The sequence below is a fragment of the Lolium rigidum genome, chromosome 2, assembly GCF_022539505.1.
Source record: "Lolium rigidum isolate FL_2022 chromosome 2, APGP_CSIRO_Lrig_0.1, whole genome shotgun sequence".
In the NCBI taxonomy this organism is placed as follows: domain Eukaryota; kingdom Viridiplantae; phylum Streptophyta; class Magnoliopsida; order Poales; family Poaceae; genus Lolium; species Lolium rigidum.
Genome location: NC_061509.1, coordinates 285,015,537 through 285,030,111, shown reverse-complemented (window position 1 = coordinate 285,030,111; position 14,575 = coordinate 285,015,537). Strand labels below are relative to the sequence as shown.

At 42.2% G+C, this 14,575-nt stretch overlaps 2 protein-coding genes and 3 non-coding genes across 5 annotated transcripts; 2 read left to right on the top strand and 3 right to left on the bottom strand.

Moving 5' to 3' along the window:
* The first annotated feature begins 7,858 nt into the window (after positions 1–7,858).
* On the top strand, positions 7,859–8,929 carry LOC124691078 (BTB/POZ and MATH domain-containing protein 2-like). The gene has a single exon (XM_047224360.1). The coding sequence runs from the start codon at positions 7,859–7,861 to the stop codon at positions 8,927–8,929; it is 1,071 nt and encodes a 356-aa protein (XP_047080316.1).
* A 2,326-nt stretch (positions 8,930–11,255) lies between these two features.
* On the bottom strand, positions 11,256–13,875 carry LOC124688996 (rRNA 2'-O-methyltransferase fibrillarin 2-like). The gene is made up of 6 exons (XM_047222603.1): positions 13,531–13,875; positions 13,152–13,247; positions 12,965–13,042; positions 12,706–12,882; positions 11,695–11,763; positions 11,256–11,576 (listed from the first exon to the last, which is right to left on the bottom strand). The coding sequence occupies exons 1-6, from the start codon at positions 13,858–13,860 to the stop codon at positions 11,409–11,411; spliced, it is 918 nt and encodes a 305-aa protein (XP_047078559.1). The 5' UTR covers positions 13,861–13,875; the 3' UTR covers positions 11,256–11,408.
* On the bottom strand, positions 12,264–12,337 carry LOC124693894. Its single transcript, XR_007000338.1, has one exon. It is a non-coding gene; the product is annotated as a small nucleolar RNA snoR60 (small nucleolar RNA).
* Positions 12,514–12,589, bottom strand: LOC124693896. The gene has a single exon (XR_007000340.1). It is a non-coding gene; the product is annotated as a small nucleolar RNA snoR60 (small nucleolar RNA).
* A 224-nt stretch (positions 13,876–14,099) lies between the features above and the next one.
* On the top strand, positions 14,100–14,183 carry TRNAL-CAA. The gene has a single exon. It is a non-coding gene; the product is annotated as a tRNA-Leu (tRNA).
* The last annotated feature ends 392 nt before the right edge of the window (positions 14,184–14,575 follow it).

Below are 14,575 nucleotides of genomic sequence, written 5' to 3'. Positions count from 1 at the left end.
TCCCAATTGTGTGCGTACTTTCTCACGCGATTTTCCTGTTATTTACCATTTGCGAAGATTATCAGATTATCACATCGCACACGGTTTCCAATAGTCAAAATGTGTGTGAAAATGTCGCAAACGGTTTCTTCGGCGTCCGTCGTTTGTGAATGTCGCACGCGGTTTTCTCCCAAATTCTCGTTTGCGATGTTCAGGGTCCATCATGGCCCATTTAGTGGAACCCTACCTTATAAAAGGGGACCAGCTATCTCCAGACCACACATCACTCCCCACAACAGCGGCCACTTCCTCTTTTGTGCTTGCTAGCTATACCAAAGGCGCATCTGATCAGAGTTAACATTGGCAAGGTGTTGCATCGCCGGTGCGATGACATCCACATCGGCGACGCGCTCGTCACATCTTTTTCATCGACGCGAGTGGAGATGCATGGCCTTCTAACCCAGTAGATATCGGTGTCGCCACTGCTCCCTCGCAAAGCATGTTGTTAAATAAATCATTTGTTTTTCTTAAATCCTTCAAATGAATCAGTTGATTTGTTAACTTGTTATTTAGTTAACTTGTTAGATCTATCTATGCACAGTTGATTTATTATTTAGTTAACTTGTTAGATCTATCTATGCACGATTGATTTGTTATTTAGTTTGCTATTATGGTAGTGTTCTAATTTAGATCTGGCTACGTAGTATCTGTACTGAATATAGTATTTTTTTAATTATTTCACATCTATGGATTATTTGTTAAATGAACGTGTATAATACTCCCTCCGTTCCTACATATAAGCCATATAGTTTTCGGCAAGAAAATTAAAAAGCGCATATTCAGGAAAAATTACACCATGTTTGGCTAGGATTAACCCTAGCCAATTGGTGTGAGCTAATAGATAACTTTGTGTAATATAAGAAAACCTAACAAAATCCCTAAAAATATTGTCCATACAAGTGGGGCAATGCAATACACCTTATATTTTAGATTTTCTTCTCAAAAAATATATGGCTTATATTTGGGAACGGATGGAGTAGTGAACTTGTATAGTCTTGTATGGTTGTGTTAGATCTACATATGCATTAGACTGTGTAAGATCTATAATAATGTATGTTCATTCTATACTTATAGAATAGGGATCATATTTTGGTAACACTGCATATGAACAAGGCAAGTGGATGCATGCAGCGTCGTATCGTCACTCCCTGTTCTTTTTACAACCCCGTGTGTTATGCCGGTATGTTCCCTAACCATACGAATGCACATTACAATACAAAAAATATAGGATAGATTTCTCACATTCATGATAATTATGTGCAGAAACATGTACGGTCTGGTCATGTAGTGTTGGCAAACACCTTGGCTGTAAGAAAATAAGGAGGCTGAAACTCACAACCTTCCTTGTGGCTTGTACCATACCATCTAAAGTTGCACATAAGTGACTAGTTGTTTCAATTGGCATATGTGATAATCATTTTTATTTGTCTATACTCACGCTGAAGAAACGTTTTGAATTGTATTTTCAGATCCTTTGAGCAATATTTGCAGGTTGCATCTTCTAACTTTAAGGGAGAAGCAGTATTATGACTGGATTGTGCCCTTCAATGTGCTCCAAGTCGATGGCGATGCTACTGATATCTTTGCAAGGTACATCAGATATCCTTGCAAGGTACATCATCATCGCGGAGACGAAGACGTAACCAAGAAAAGCCACGGATTCTCTCCTTTTTGTATCTATCTCTACTATATATAATGCTATCTGTAGACACGATGTATCAGATGTGTACTGAAATATTACTGATATTTTGTACCATACTTCCATGAGTGTTAAGCTGAGTACACATCTGCTGCGGTAATACTATTTCGTCTGCGAAAAAAAGATGAAGCATACGACTAGAAACACAAGACGTTTGCGACCGTGTGAAACACACACGTTTAGACGAGAAAAGTCATTTGCGACGGCCGTCATATTCGCACACGGTTGGATAAAAAAAAAAAGTGTGTGCGAAAGGATGCCCATCATACATGGTTAAATAAATCGTGTGCGCTCTTTTAGCGCCTACCCTTGCATAGTGATGGATAGATTTATCGTGTGCGATGGGCCATTTCAACCGTGTGTGACCACCATATTCGTACTAGTGAGATCTCCTTCGAGATCGTGCACTTAAAAAGCCCATACCACTGCATGTTGGGACACATGGCGTTTGCCAAATTCATGGCCAGACCTTGTTACCCATATAACAGGATGAAAATCACATGCCTAAATGAAGTAATTGATATGCTGGGCGACATGAGCAAAACCATAGAGTGTGAGAAGGACTGCACCGAAAAAGGCACCACGGGCATGGTGAGGACGCGGAGCTATGTACACGCGGACGGTGGTGGAGCAAAGCCATCAAGTGCAATGAGGACATTTCTGACACCATTAAGGTGTTAAGTGGGATCCCACTTATAATATATTTTGGCTGTCAAAATTTATTGGAAAAGCCAAAATATAAAGTGGGATTTAGGTGAGATCCCACTTACAACCCTGACCAACCCTGGCCGTAGCGCTTGAAGGAGGGGAGAAGTAATCGCAACATTCGGTTGGAATTATGCACGAACTTATGTATGTCCGAGTTGTATACGAATTAGCTAGTCTTCTAGTCCTAGGAAAGAAGAAGACAGAGACTATCGTTGGATGAAAATTGGTGGTAGATGAGAGCCATGGGTGGTTAGGAGACTGGTTGTACCCCCAGCCCGCCAGAGTTCAAACTTCAGAAGGTCGAATATTTATTCAGCGGGAGGTGACGTTGCCGTCAACAGCGAGGCGTTTGTGGTGACTTCGTCAATTTCAAGATTCAACCCGCCGGCTCAGTCTTTCGAAGGTGCTCATAGGGGCAGGGTGTGCGTGTGTGCGTTTATAGGGGTGAATGTATGCGCGTGTATGCGAACGTCAGCGTTTGTTTCTCAAAAAAAAAAATTGGTGGTAGATGAATGCCATTACTGTCCATAATCGGTAACCATAACCAACTAATAAGTGTGCACGTGCAACGCACGTTCTCTATCTAAACACAAACCCGAATGTGAAAGAATCAAACAATAAACATACATGGTGTTCGTATTTAGAACTACGTTTCAACCTTGCATAACGGCAACAAGTAAACTCATATGAATAGAATGTTAGTTGCAAGGATAATTTCACAACCTCTTATGAGTATCCTGCCCACTATTACAACAATAATTTCAGAACATGCTTTTGCATAAAACCAAACAGTTGAAGTATTACTCAAAAAATCGTGTCACCAAGCAAGAAACATGCCGGATCATGAAAGCTTTGAATACTCCTATCTTGTGACTTCTCTCAAACAACTATGTCACCGAGCAAGAAACTTGCTCAATTACTGACTAAAAATGCTAGCAACTCCTATGGCAATCAACAAAGATAGCTGAACAGCAAATATTCATTCAGTGGGCACTGTTCTTAATAAACTATGAAATAATGACCAGCAAATATTCTTACAAATGGCTAACAAATAAACCCTAGGGGTAAGCAGTCAAGCAAGTTTCTGTCTTGTCCGCCCGCTCCTAATTCAGTTGCACAGACAAAAACATTTACAGTTTTCAATGCATTTTGTCCCTAAATTACATAAAAACCAAAATTAAAACAACTCAAACAGTTAAAAATATGATTTTGTTTGTAGCTTATGGAGATGAAGTACTAAATATGAGTTTTTTTGTGGCTTATGGCGATGAAATACCATATCGACCAAAACAATTCATAGCATCAACCCATCCTTGCAACTTCAAAAGAGCTGGAAGACATTAAGAAGTACCTCAACGCTCTAATTTCCTGCATAATAAGGATGTTTTGGGAGAAAATTAGAAAGTATGTATCAGAAAGCACAAAGCATAAGCTATCAAGGAATTACAGATGGTTATATGAAAGGTATATATTTTAAGCATTAATATGATCTGTCAAAATGTGTGTGCCTTTTCATCTATGATACTATAGCTGAAATAATGGAAAAGCTATTGTGTGTGTCCGCTCCTATCCTTTGTTTCAACATCAACTATCATACGCCTTTTCTCACAGGCCATTAGAAGGCCAAGAAATGGAGCCATATTTACGAAGAGTGCCAGAGCCTAAAATTGTCAATCATACCACATAATAGTGGGAAAGTAAATTGTGTATTTGAATCCAATGTCATTTGCATCCTAAGAAATATTCAGCACAAAGAATTATTCAATACAGTGATGTGCATTACCTTGTCTGAAAAGAACAAAAGCTGCATAACGTGCAACTCTGCTCATGAAATGTACCATCACGATTGGTTTTCAAGTTGTCATGTTCTTCTTTCTGGAAATGACATCAATAAGTGGAATGTCATCAACCAATTAAAGTGGGATATAATAATAATTAGCACATATCCATGATGCACTTCTGATATATCAAGTATAAACAACCTCATAGTTGATCACAATTAAATCCGAGCTACGTAGAGGTTGGTGATCAGTTTGGGATGAGATCGTGCTGCGTCTTGCCAAGCGCCCAACTAAGACAATCCATAATTCATGAGAAGGATTGCCAGTGTTTGGTAGTGGTTTATCTTACAGAACTGCCTGACTGACCTACAGAAGATTTTTGGCGGTGAAATACTAACGCGGTAGCATAGTTTGGCCATGATGTAGCTCAATGGTTGTGTCGACCAGGTGTCAGAACATAAATTAATCTGAAAGCTATCATCAATAATCGAAAAATAAGAATGATTTATAATGATGTGAAGATGCTTGAATTGTGTGAAGACGCTTGAATTTTGGAATACTTGGACTTAGTATCATAATCGAAATTCGGAAGTACAAAAAGGAGCAAACATCAATAATGATAGTCTTAATATTATTTTCAAAGTGAATTAATGATAAACTAATTTGAAGTACGGGAAATGATCTATCAGAAGCTAACCATACTGAAAAGAGCGATTTAAGCGCACATTCATATCTTGACAATCAGCCCAGAAACTAAGGAAGAAGAAAAAATACCAGATCTACGCAGAGATATGTGATATCGATCTAGTTGCACATGACGGTACAATTTTTTTTAACCTCAGTTCTAATCATGTTACTGAAAAACGAAGACTACATACATGGATTACAGTTATATCTATATTAGAACAATTGGATTATTTTAAAATAAAAGGATTGGAACCAACTATCTTCACACATCAAATTTCTTCTACCATCAACTGAGGAATTCTGGGCATGGACCGACTGGTTCTTACTCTGGATTTTAATGAAGAACGAATAACATACCTTAAAGTTCAAATTATATACACCGTAATTAGACAGATTGTGCTTCCTTGCGGGTAGACAGGAGTACAGGACACATACCACTACCAGGAGGTCATTGACCCAGGATTGAGGCAATCAGAAGTCGGAACTGTGGGAAAGTAGACGAAGTGAATACCTTGAGGGAGAAAACGTGGGAAGCTAGGACTGGCTGGTGGTACTGAATTCGGCCGTGCCCCTATTGGCGGGAATGCGGTTGGGGTTCTCGTCGTCGTCGGTGCCAGATCGAGATGAATGGCGACGGTGCCGGCTGCAGCATCATGTGAACAAATGGGCGACTTGACCACCGGCATCCGTTGGTTGGACGGGGCAAGCGTGATGATTGGCGGCTGCAATCCTCCATTGGCGACCTCGGCGTGGAATCACGTGGTCACCTCCACGGCTTCGCCTTCAGTGGTGTTTGTGCCGGCAAGCGAGGACCGCAGGCGATGCAGGGAGCACGGCCGGCGAGGGAAGCAACGCTGCTGGGCGGTGGGAAGCGGGGAGGTGTGTAGCAGGTAGGCAACAGGCGTTGGGGAGGCGTTCGTGCTGGGGGCCGGCCGGCCGGGGAGTAGTGGAGGTTGTTTATTGCCGTGATTTCAGGAACTGAACCAGCGTGGAGTGGATTGCGGAAAAAAAATTGCACGGAGCGTGGGGTGGAGAGGGGAGACCAAATGAATCGGGAGCGTTAGATGTATGAAGATAGACGGCTAAGATCTTATTTTCCAACGCAACTTCGTGTCTTTATAAGTAGTAGAGATAGAGATAGAGATAAAGATAAATCAAGGCAATTAGTACGAGGCTGGACCCCTTTCCTTTTGTTGCGTACGTTTTTTTCGAAATGGGGCATAGCCCAGCCTCTGCATCAGATTGATGCACACGGCTTTCATTTATTTAAAGCAGTTGTAGTTCAAAAGTTTTACATCACTGATCAGATAGGGTTGAGACATGTATCAACCAACGAAAGAAAAAGAAGCATACAAAGCTATCCATTCTGAATTCTACTAGTGTGTCGCCACCCAGTAGCCTGGAAAAAGAAGTCCTGCGTAACCGGTATCCATAATCTCCCGCTGATCTTCCGGGAGGAGGAATGCCCATTGTTGTATCCAGAAAGCCGCCCGTCGTATAACCTGCAAAAAAATTGTTTCCTTTTGTCTGTTAAAAATAAGATCATTCCGACTTGTCCATATAGACCAACATACAGCAGATATGCCAATCCTTATCCTGTTCTTATCCAGCTTTTTAACTCCATTTAGCCAATTTCCAAACATATTTGTAATATTAGCAGGAGGAGGTATAGTAAATGTACAAAATATGATACGCCAAATGATTCTAGCAAAAGGGCAGGTTAAAAATAGGTGGTGAATAGTTTCTGATTCATTACAGAAACAACATTTCTGACAACCCTTCCATTTACGTTTCGCCAAATTATCCTTTGTGAGCAACACTTTACTATTTAGGAACCACATAAAATTTTTAATTTTTAGTGGAATCTTCAACTTCCACAAGTATTTTCGTAGAAACCGAGTGTGGCCATTCATTAGATCAAGATACAATGATTTGAGAGAATAGATGCCGGACTCATTAAGTTTCCAAACAAATTTATCCGGTGAATTCGTCAACTGTACCGTCATTAGTCGTTGACACAAATTTACCCATTAATTCCATTTATATTCATTAAACGCCCTTCTAAACCCGATATTTAGTGGAGTTTGTGCCAACACAGTGGACACTCTAACATTCTTTGTTTGTACGATATTATATAAGGCTGGATACTGATGCGCTAGTGTCGTACCGCCAAGCCAGACATCTTCCCAAAATCGAATGTCTTCTCCATTTCCCAATTTAAAAGCTCCTCTTTTAAAAAAATCATCTTTCACATGCATTAGACCTTTCCAGAATGGAGAGTCAGATTGTTTAACTTCCACCTGTGCTAAGGTCTGATTCTTTATGTATATTTATTAATAATAAGTTGTTGCCACATTCCTTCCTCAGTAAGGATCTTAAACAACCATTTACTCAACAGGCACTTATTTTTTAGTTCCAAAACTTCAATTCCCAACCCTCCTTGGTCTTTAGGTCGACACATCATATTCCACCTTGTGAGCCTATACTTTTTCTTTGTCTCATCAGTTTGCCAAAAGAAGCTGGATCTAAAAAAATCTAACCGTTTTCTGACCCCTACAGGAATCTCTAAAAACGATAGCATAAACATTGGTAGGCTCGTTAAGACCGAATTAATTAAAGTTAACCTGTCTCCGTACGAAAGTAATTTACTACGCCAAGTTCCTAGTTTTGCTCCAAAGCGGCTCTCAATCGGGTTCCATTCTAAATTTCTGAGTTTTGTTCCTAGTTTTGTTGCGTACGTGAGCTGGTATCTAGCTAGGAAAGCAATATAATCGTCAAGGCTCCTTGCTATACCTGTGTCTTTCGATCAGATCAATCGATCTAGCCAGCTCGTGCAGCGCATCTCGCCGGACCAGGTCGAGCTACGCGCCTCTCTCTCTCGCCGGGAAGTACACGGCGGACAGCGCGTCGCAAGATAGATCAGGCCGTCGCGGACACTGTTACAATGTCATCGTTCGCTGGTGTATCCGTCGTCACCGAGGGAAAGCTATGCACCACGTCGGCCGTCGACGCCGGCGCAGACAGTGGGTACCATCTGCTTGTTGTCAAAGGCTACTCGCGTACCGTACAAGAGGTATCCAAGGGCCAGGTCATCAGCTCGGAGCCTTTCATGGTAGGAGGCCACCAATGGGTCAACCGGTATTATCCTAACGGTCACGACCCGAGTTGTGCCGACTTCATCTCTCTCTATCTCCGCCTTGACGCTGTTGAAAACCACGTGGCGGCCAAGGTGCAGCTCGAGTTTAGCTTCGTCGACGACGTCGAGAGGCAAAAGCGTATCCGTGCAACCGAACCACGCGGCTTCTCCGTCCAACATCCTTCTTGGGGCTATCCGAAGTTTATGAGACGGGATGTCCTTGAACGATCGGCTCATCTAAAGGGTGATTGTTTCACCATCCGGTGTGACATCATGGTTTGCAACACCAAGGAGGATGCCGATGGCACCCTCCCTGGCATACACGAGCATTTTGACTATCTGCTTCAGAATAAGGTGGGTGCTGACGTGACGTTTGAGGTCAGTGGCGAGACGTTCGTTGCACACCGGTGTGTGCTCGCAGCCCGATCAAAAGTTTTCATGGCACAGCTCTTCGGCCACATGATGGAGGCCACTACGTCCACTGCCATACAGATCAAAGACATGAAACCAAAAGTGTTTGCAGCTTTGCTTAGCTTCATCTACACAGATTCGTTCCCTAAGATGGATAAGGATATAATGCGGCTGCAAGACCTGCTTGTCGCGGCGGACAGGTACGATCTCCAGAGGCTCAAATTCTTATGTGAAAAACAGTTGTCTGAGGACATAGATGTGGGCTCGGTGGCGTCCACTCTTGCTCTAGCCGACCAGCACCACTGCCACGGACTGAAGGAGGTGTGCTTCAAGTTTATCCAAGCACAATCTCCTGAGTGTTTGGATAAACTAATGATGACTGATGGCTGGCAGTGTACTGTTACGACGTACCCCTCTGTTTTGAATGAGCTTGTTGCCAAGCTTGTGTCCAATCAGAAGAAGAGCTAGAAGATGGATAACTGCATGATCTATTGTGGCTGGAACGGCTTCAAGTAACACTATTATGCATATTATTGGATGGGATCCTCTCGACAGATATGGAATTAGATGGTCTGTAGTTTTAGGTGTAATCGTCGACATTGATCCATATTGCAACCATGTGCAAGTAACCTAGCTAGGCGTTTCTCTATACATTGTCTCATATATCTATGCTTTGTGTGCCTTCCTTATCATGTAAAACCCTATTCTATTGCAAGTTGATGATTTCTAAATGGTAGTTTATGAACCTGGATCTTGGAAGGTCACCAAGATTTCTTAATACAATGGAAATGACAGTGTCAAATCACTGTAGTTTGCAAATTCCAATGATGTGGTTGACTGTTTCTAGTGTATCTTGTAGCAGAGCTGAGATGAATGTTGTCATGTTTTCGCAAGCTGTGCCAAGAAAGATTTCAGTCCATACACAGGACATAGGTCCTGAAATCGAAGTAAACAAACCTGAAAAGAGAAGAAGTCAGAGTAGAGACAGCTTAGTTTATTTTTGCGATACTGAAACTGAAGTAGGGATAATGGAAAAGACAGTTAGTTGGCATCAATCAGAACCTGAGTATATACGTTGGTAATGAGGACAAATGGTGCAGGTAGTTTTGTTGAAGTTTGAGCATAGATGGGGAATATGAAACAGAAAAGGATTAGTCACAGGGAGTTAATTTGGCATAAAAAATGGAGATTTGACTGCAGCTATGGTTATACACTTGTACATGACACTTGATTAGAACCATATATGCTACAGTACAGTTACCACCATTGGCCTTGTGGCGCTCTTTCCATGTCACGCATGTTCTATCAGGAGACGACATAAAGTAAATAAAATTGGGCCAATATTTATCTTCAATTTCTCAACTGGATCCATGATACAGCGAGCACTAGCTGCTGCAACAACAACTCCATTGGAAGAAAATGCTTGGTTGTTAACCATATAACATCATAAATCTGAAGTAGAAGAACGTACAGAACTTTGGGACCAACAGAATCGACAGAATTATGCTATCATCCAAGTATGGAGGCACAAATCTGAAGCAAATGAACATAAAGAACTTTTGCAAAAATAGAATCAACATAGCTATGCTTTTATCCAAGCCTAATATATCGTCCTAGCCTCTAGCATTTCTTGTTCAGGCCAAACAAGAATCACAAGGAACATCGAAGCAAGATGCTGAATTTGCTTTCTAAAATTACAGGTAATACATAACCGTCTGTAAAACATGCTTAAAAACAGAATGATCTCTTACCAATGGCACCCCATGGGCTGGTCTGTACTCTGTAGTCGTAAGCTGGTTAATCCAGCAGCTGTGTCATGCTCTGTTCTAAGACTATGTTAGCTTTATTAATTTAAAATCGGGCAGTGTTGTCTTTTATCTATAGAAAAAAGTCACCCCATAACTGAGGACAGCAGAAAAAACAAATTCAATTGACATATTCGTTTATTCAGGTCATTGCTATTATGGTGATGAGTAAAATGAAGTAAAAGGATAAGTGCCTAATAAAAGAATGATTCCACGGACAACTTAATCCCCGCATGTACCAGCACAAGTGGAGTAAACTACCAGCACAAGTCTTGGAATTAATTTGCATCCCGCTGTAAATATGGACTAATAAAAACTTGAAGGAAACTGGTGGGCAATCCTTGAATTTTGAATGCTCAAAATACAACAGTTACCTAGTTTTCGACATACGAGCAATATACTACCCCGTCCTAAAATAACTTGCTCAATGTTTTCTCGATACGGATATATCTATAACTAAAAATATATCTATATACTTGAACAACTTATTTTAAGACAAAAAGAGTATTACGTTAAATCTAGTGTAGTACATATAGTCTATGAACTGTTGATAAACTCAACAAAGAAGATGTGGCAACCATGCAAGATCCACTGTGCAATGGCAAAATATTCGAATCATGGACAAGAACATGGGGATGCTATGGAAATCATTTCCCATCAGATCAAGATCCCCGCAGGTGTTGTAAAGTAGCCGGATGGACTGTTAAGCTTGCCAGCATCGATGAAGGACAGGACATCAGAGGCAGTACTAGAGGTGCGCGACAGTACCATCGGTGAAACCACTCCCATGCTTGCCTGGCCAGCAGATCAGGCATCCGGTGATACACTCATCCCTGTGAACTTGCTATTTAACAAAAACGTGAAGGAGGGATTTAACTCTAAATTTAACAGTAACCTACAATCCTCTCAACCGTGAATTAACTTGTTGGCCAAAACAAGAAAATACTTGCAGCTGCCAATGGTTTGAACGTGCATAAGATAACCGCTTCTGCTCAAATTAAGTTTAACATAAACCAGGTGGCTGTACAACAGCCAGCCACCATTGTCTCATTTCCACAAAACCCTAATACATGGGGTAATACTACTACAGCACTACATCTGATCAAAACAGATGGCAGACATAAAACAGCCACTTCCAAAGCTCACTTTTGCTTCTTGGGCATCCTGTAGCCACCAACGACACAGGCATGGTCACGCTCAAAGGGCTCCAGGGTCACCTGCTCGGAAGGCTTGAACTGGTCAGCCTTGAGCTTCTCGACTTCAGCAGCAAACACAGCCTCAGCAGGCATGGTTGAGTCAATACAGTTCGCCTGATCAAAGTAAAGAATGTCAGCTCAAAATGCCTGCTCCGATGGCAACTTCAACCATTCCAAGGCATATTCCTTGCATATTGATGATTCTTAAACATATATAAACTGAGTATAGTACCTTAATCGAAATGACAAAATGGCCACCATTCTTCAGGAAGTATGATGCGTTAAGGGCTAAAATTCTAGCCTGTGAGACAAAAGATACAGTGACAAGGTTTAGACACGCTTAATCACAACATTTCAAATAGCCCATACCATAACCCATTATTCAAGCTGAATTTGGGTACAATGTAACAACAAATTCAAATCAAGCCTATAGGCGGTTTTTGACGCAGTTTTAGCATACTAGGCATAACAGTAGGGAAAATACTTTTTATTTAATTTATTCAACTAATGTGAGACCATGACCTCAATAAAAACAAGACAAGCCAATCAAATCTGCAGCCATGTTGCAGTGGGAACTGGGAAGGGTGCCAGTTTAGTACTTGAAACGGTCCATCCAAAATTAAGCTCGACCAAGCAAACAGACAGATAAAAGCCATGTTGTAGAGGGAACTAATACGGGAAGGGTGCTTGAAACCAACAATGCAGACTTAAGCTCGCCCAAGCACCCGAGTACAAAAACAATGAACAGACAGATAAGAGGCAAATTTAACACGAAGTCAGTGAGATGGCTATGGGCAAAACAGCATCAGAAACTCGATTTTGCATCATACAATAGATGTCCTGAAGGGGAATCCGAGTTAGCTCCTCATCTGCTAGGCCTCAATATAGCCACAGAAAATCAGGAAAACATTGCAAACAGACAACAACAGATTGTATGCACCAATTATTGCGAACCACTGAAATGGGAACTAATCGATACCCAAATGTGACAGTGATGGATTATAGTACAGTAATCAAAATGCAGCAGACTAAGTATGAAAAGAGGCATAAAGGCATCAGAGACTCGATTTTGCATCATCCAATTTGATGTCCTGAAGGGGAATCCGAGTAAAGCTCATCTTTTGCTAGCCACCAACAACTCATTAAGGAATTGCATAGACAAGCGACAGTCAACTGTAAACATAATAACTGATGTTGACCTTAAGCAAGACTGTAAAACAGAACTGCTTTTACGTAGATATACCTGGTCAGGTTGTGCAACATCTGAAAAGATAACATCAACCATGCCAACAAGCATCCTGTACTTTGCCGGGTGCCTAGCATCCTCAATGATGGGGATCACATTGGTCCTCTTCTTGGCCATGTTGACGAGATCCCTGCCACTGCGGTGAGAGAACTCAACAGCATACACCAACCCAGTCTGCAAACAATCGACTTTGTCAAAACAAATCACACAAAGCAAGCCATTAAACTATAAAAAGGAAATTGCAACAAGATCTCACCGGTCCAACAATATCAGACACATGAGACACTGTTGTTCCGGAGGCAGCACCAAGGTACAGCACACGAGTACCGGGAGCCTAAAACAAAAGCTCAATGTCAAACTACAGTCCCAATAATGAAGGTACACTACAGCATTGAGGTCTGCAAATAATTCAGAATGCAAGCTTTAATGAACAAAAAACTTACAATCCAGATGTTGTCAACACCACCAAGCACGGCAGCTGCCAGCTTGGACCTGAAGGGGTTCCACACCCTGTACTCAACCTTGGATTGGTCCTCGTTCTACACAAAAACAGTAAATGAGTATCATTTCACATGTGCCTACGAACAGGGCAGCAGAATGTAACTTCAGAAGCTGAAGCTCAAACTAAATAAGTTGGTAGAACTAACGATCAGACTGAATCTATGCCGGTTAACATTTGCCTATCAGTTCACATGCTAGGGAAGCAAAACAGAGCATCTAACAACCGAGTCTGGCTGGAACCAATGGAAGATAGCACGAACTTGTAACCCGCTGAATCAAAGCTAGTCCTAAATTTTCCAGTGTCTAAAACGAGAGAGCTACCTGAACGGAGACGCGCTTCTCGCCGTAGACGGACTCCCCGGGGACCATGTTCTTGGTGCAGAGCGCATCCTCCTTGGCCTTGGCGATGAAGACGCCGTCGTGCTTGTGCGGCACCACGACCACCTTGCTCCCGCCCTTCATGCCGGGGCCGCCCCTGCCTCCTCCCCTGCCGCCGCCGCGGCCCCTACCACGGTCGCTCCGGCCGCCGCCCCTACCGCGGCCGCCGCCATCGCTCCTCCCTCCGAAGCCCCTGCCGCGGCCGCCGCTGTCCCTGCCGCCGAAGCTCCTGCCGCCGCTGCGACCGCCTCCTCCTCTCATCGGTGGCCTCATGGTGCTGAGCTGAAGAGGTGCTGGTGGCCGCCGCCGCCGGAGGAGAGGGGAAGGGTTTAGGGTTTTGGAGAAGGGTTAGGGTTTGGTCGATGGTTTGGGGGAGGACTTATAGAAGGAAACTAGGGTTGGCGTTTGATCAGGGCCGTTCGTGCAAGAATGGTGAATCGGACGGCTGGATAACGGGGCATCATAGAGGTTACTTTGTATATTTAGAGAACCCTGGGTTTAATTAGCAGAAAGTCAGGATGGCCGAGTGGTCTAAGGCGCCAGACTCAAGTTCTGGTCCTCTAACGAGGGCGTGGGTTCAAACCCCACTTCTGACAAAAGAAACATTTTTTCTATTTTTATGTTCTCATTTTCCTGCTAGTTGGTTTTGACTTTTCTTTTCCCAACTCAATAAAATTTTATGCATAGGTGGGAAAAGGAGAATTTGATAAAACCTTCTATTCTCAAGTTAACTTGTGTTCCTCGTAAATTGATATGGTCGCTCACTGTGGTGTGAAAAAGTAACATGTTTTCTCATGAACGAGTGAGCATGCAACAATCATACTACTATGCAATATGCATCTTGTAAGGGAGGATGGCTCGATACATGTGCAATGGAAGCTAAACGATGGCTTACTGTAAACAAAAAAAAATGATGTTATTTTCCGTTTTCTAACTCCATAAAATTTTATGATTATGTGTAAAAATGAGAATTTTTCTCAAGTTAACC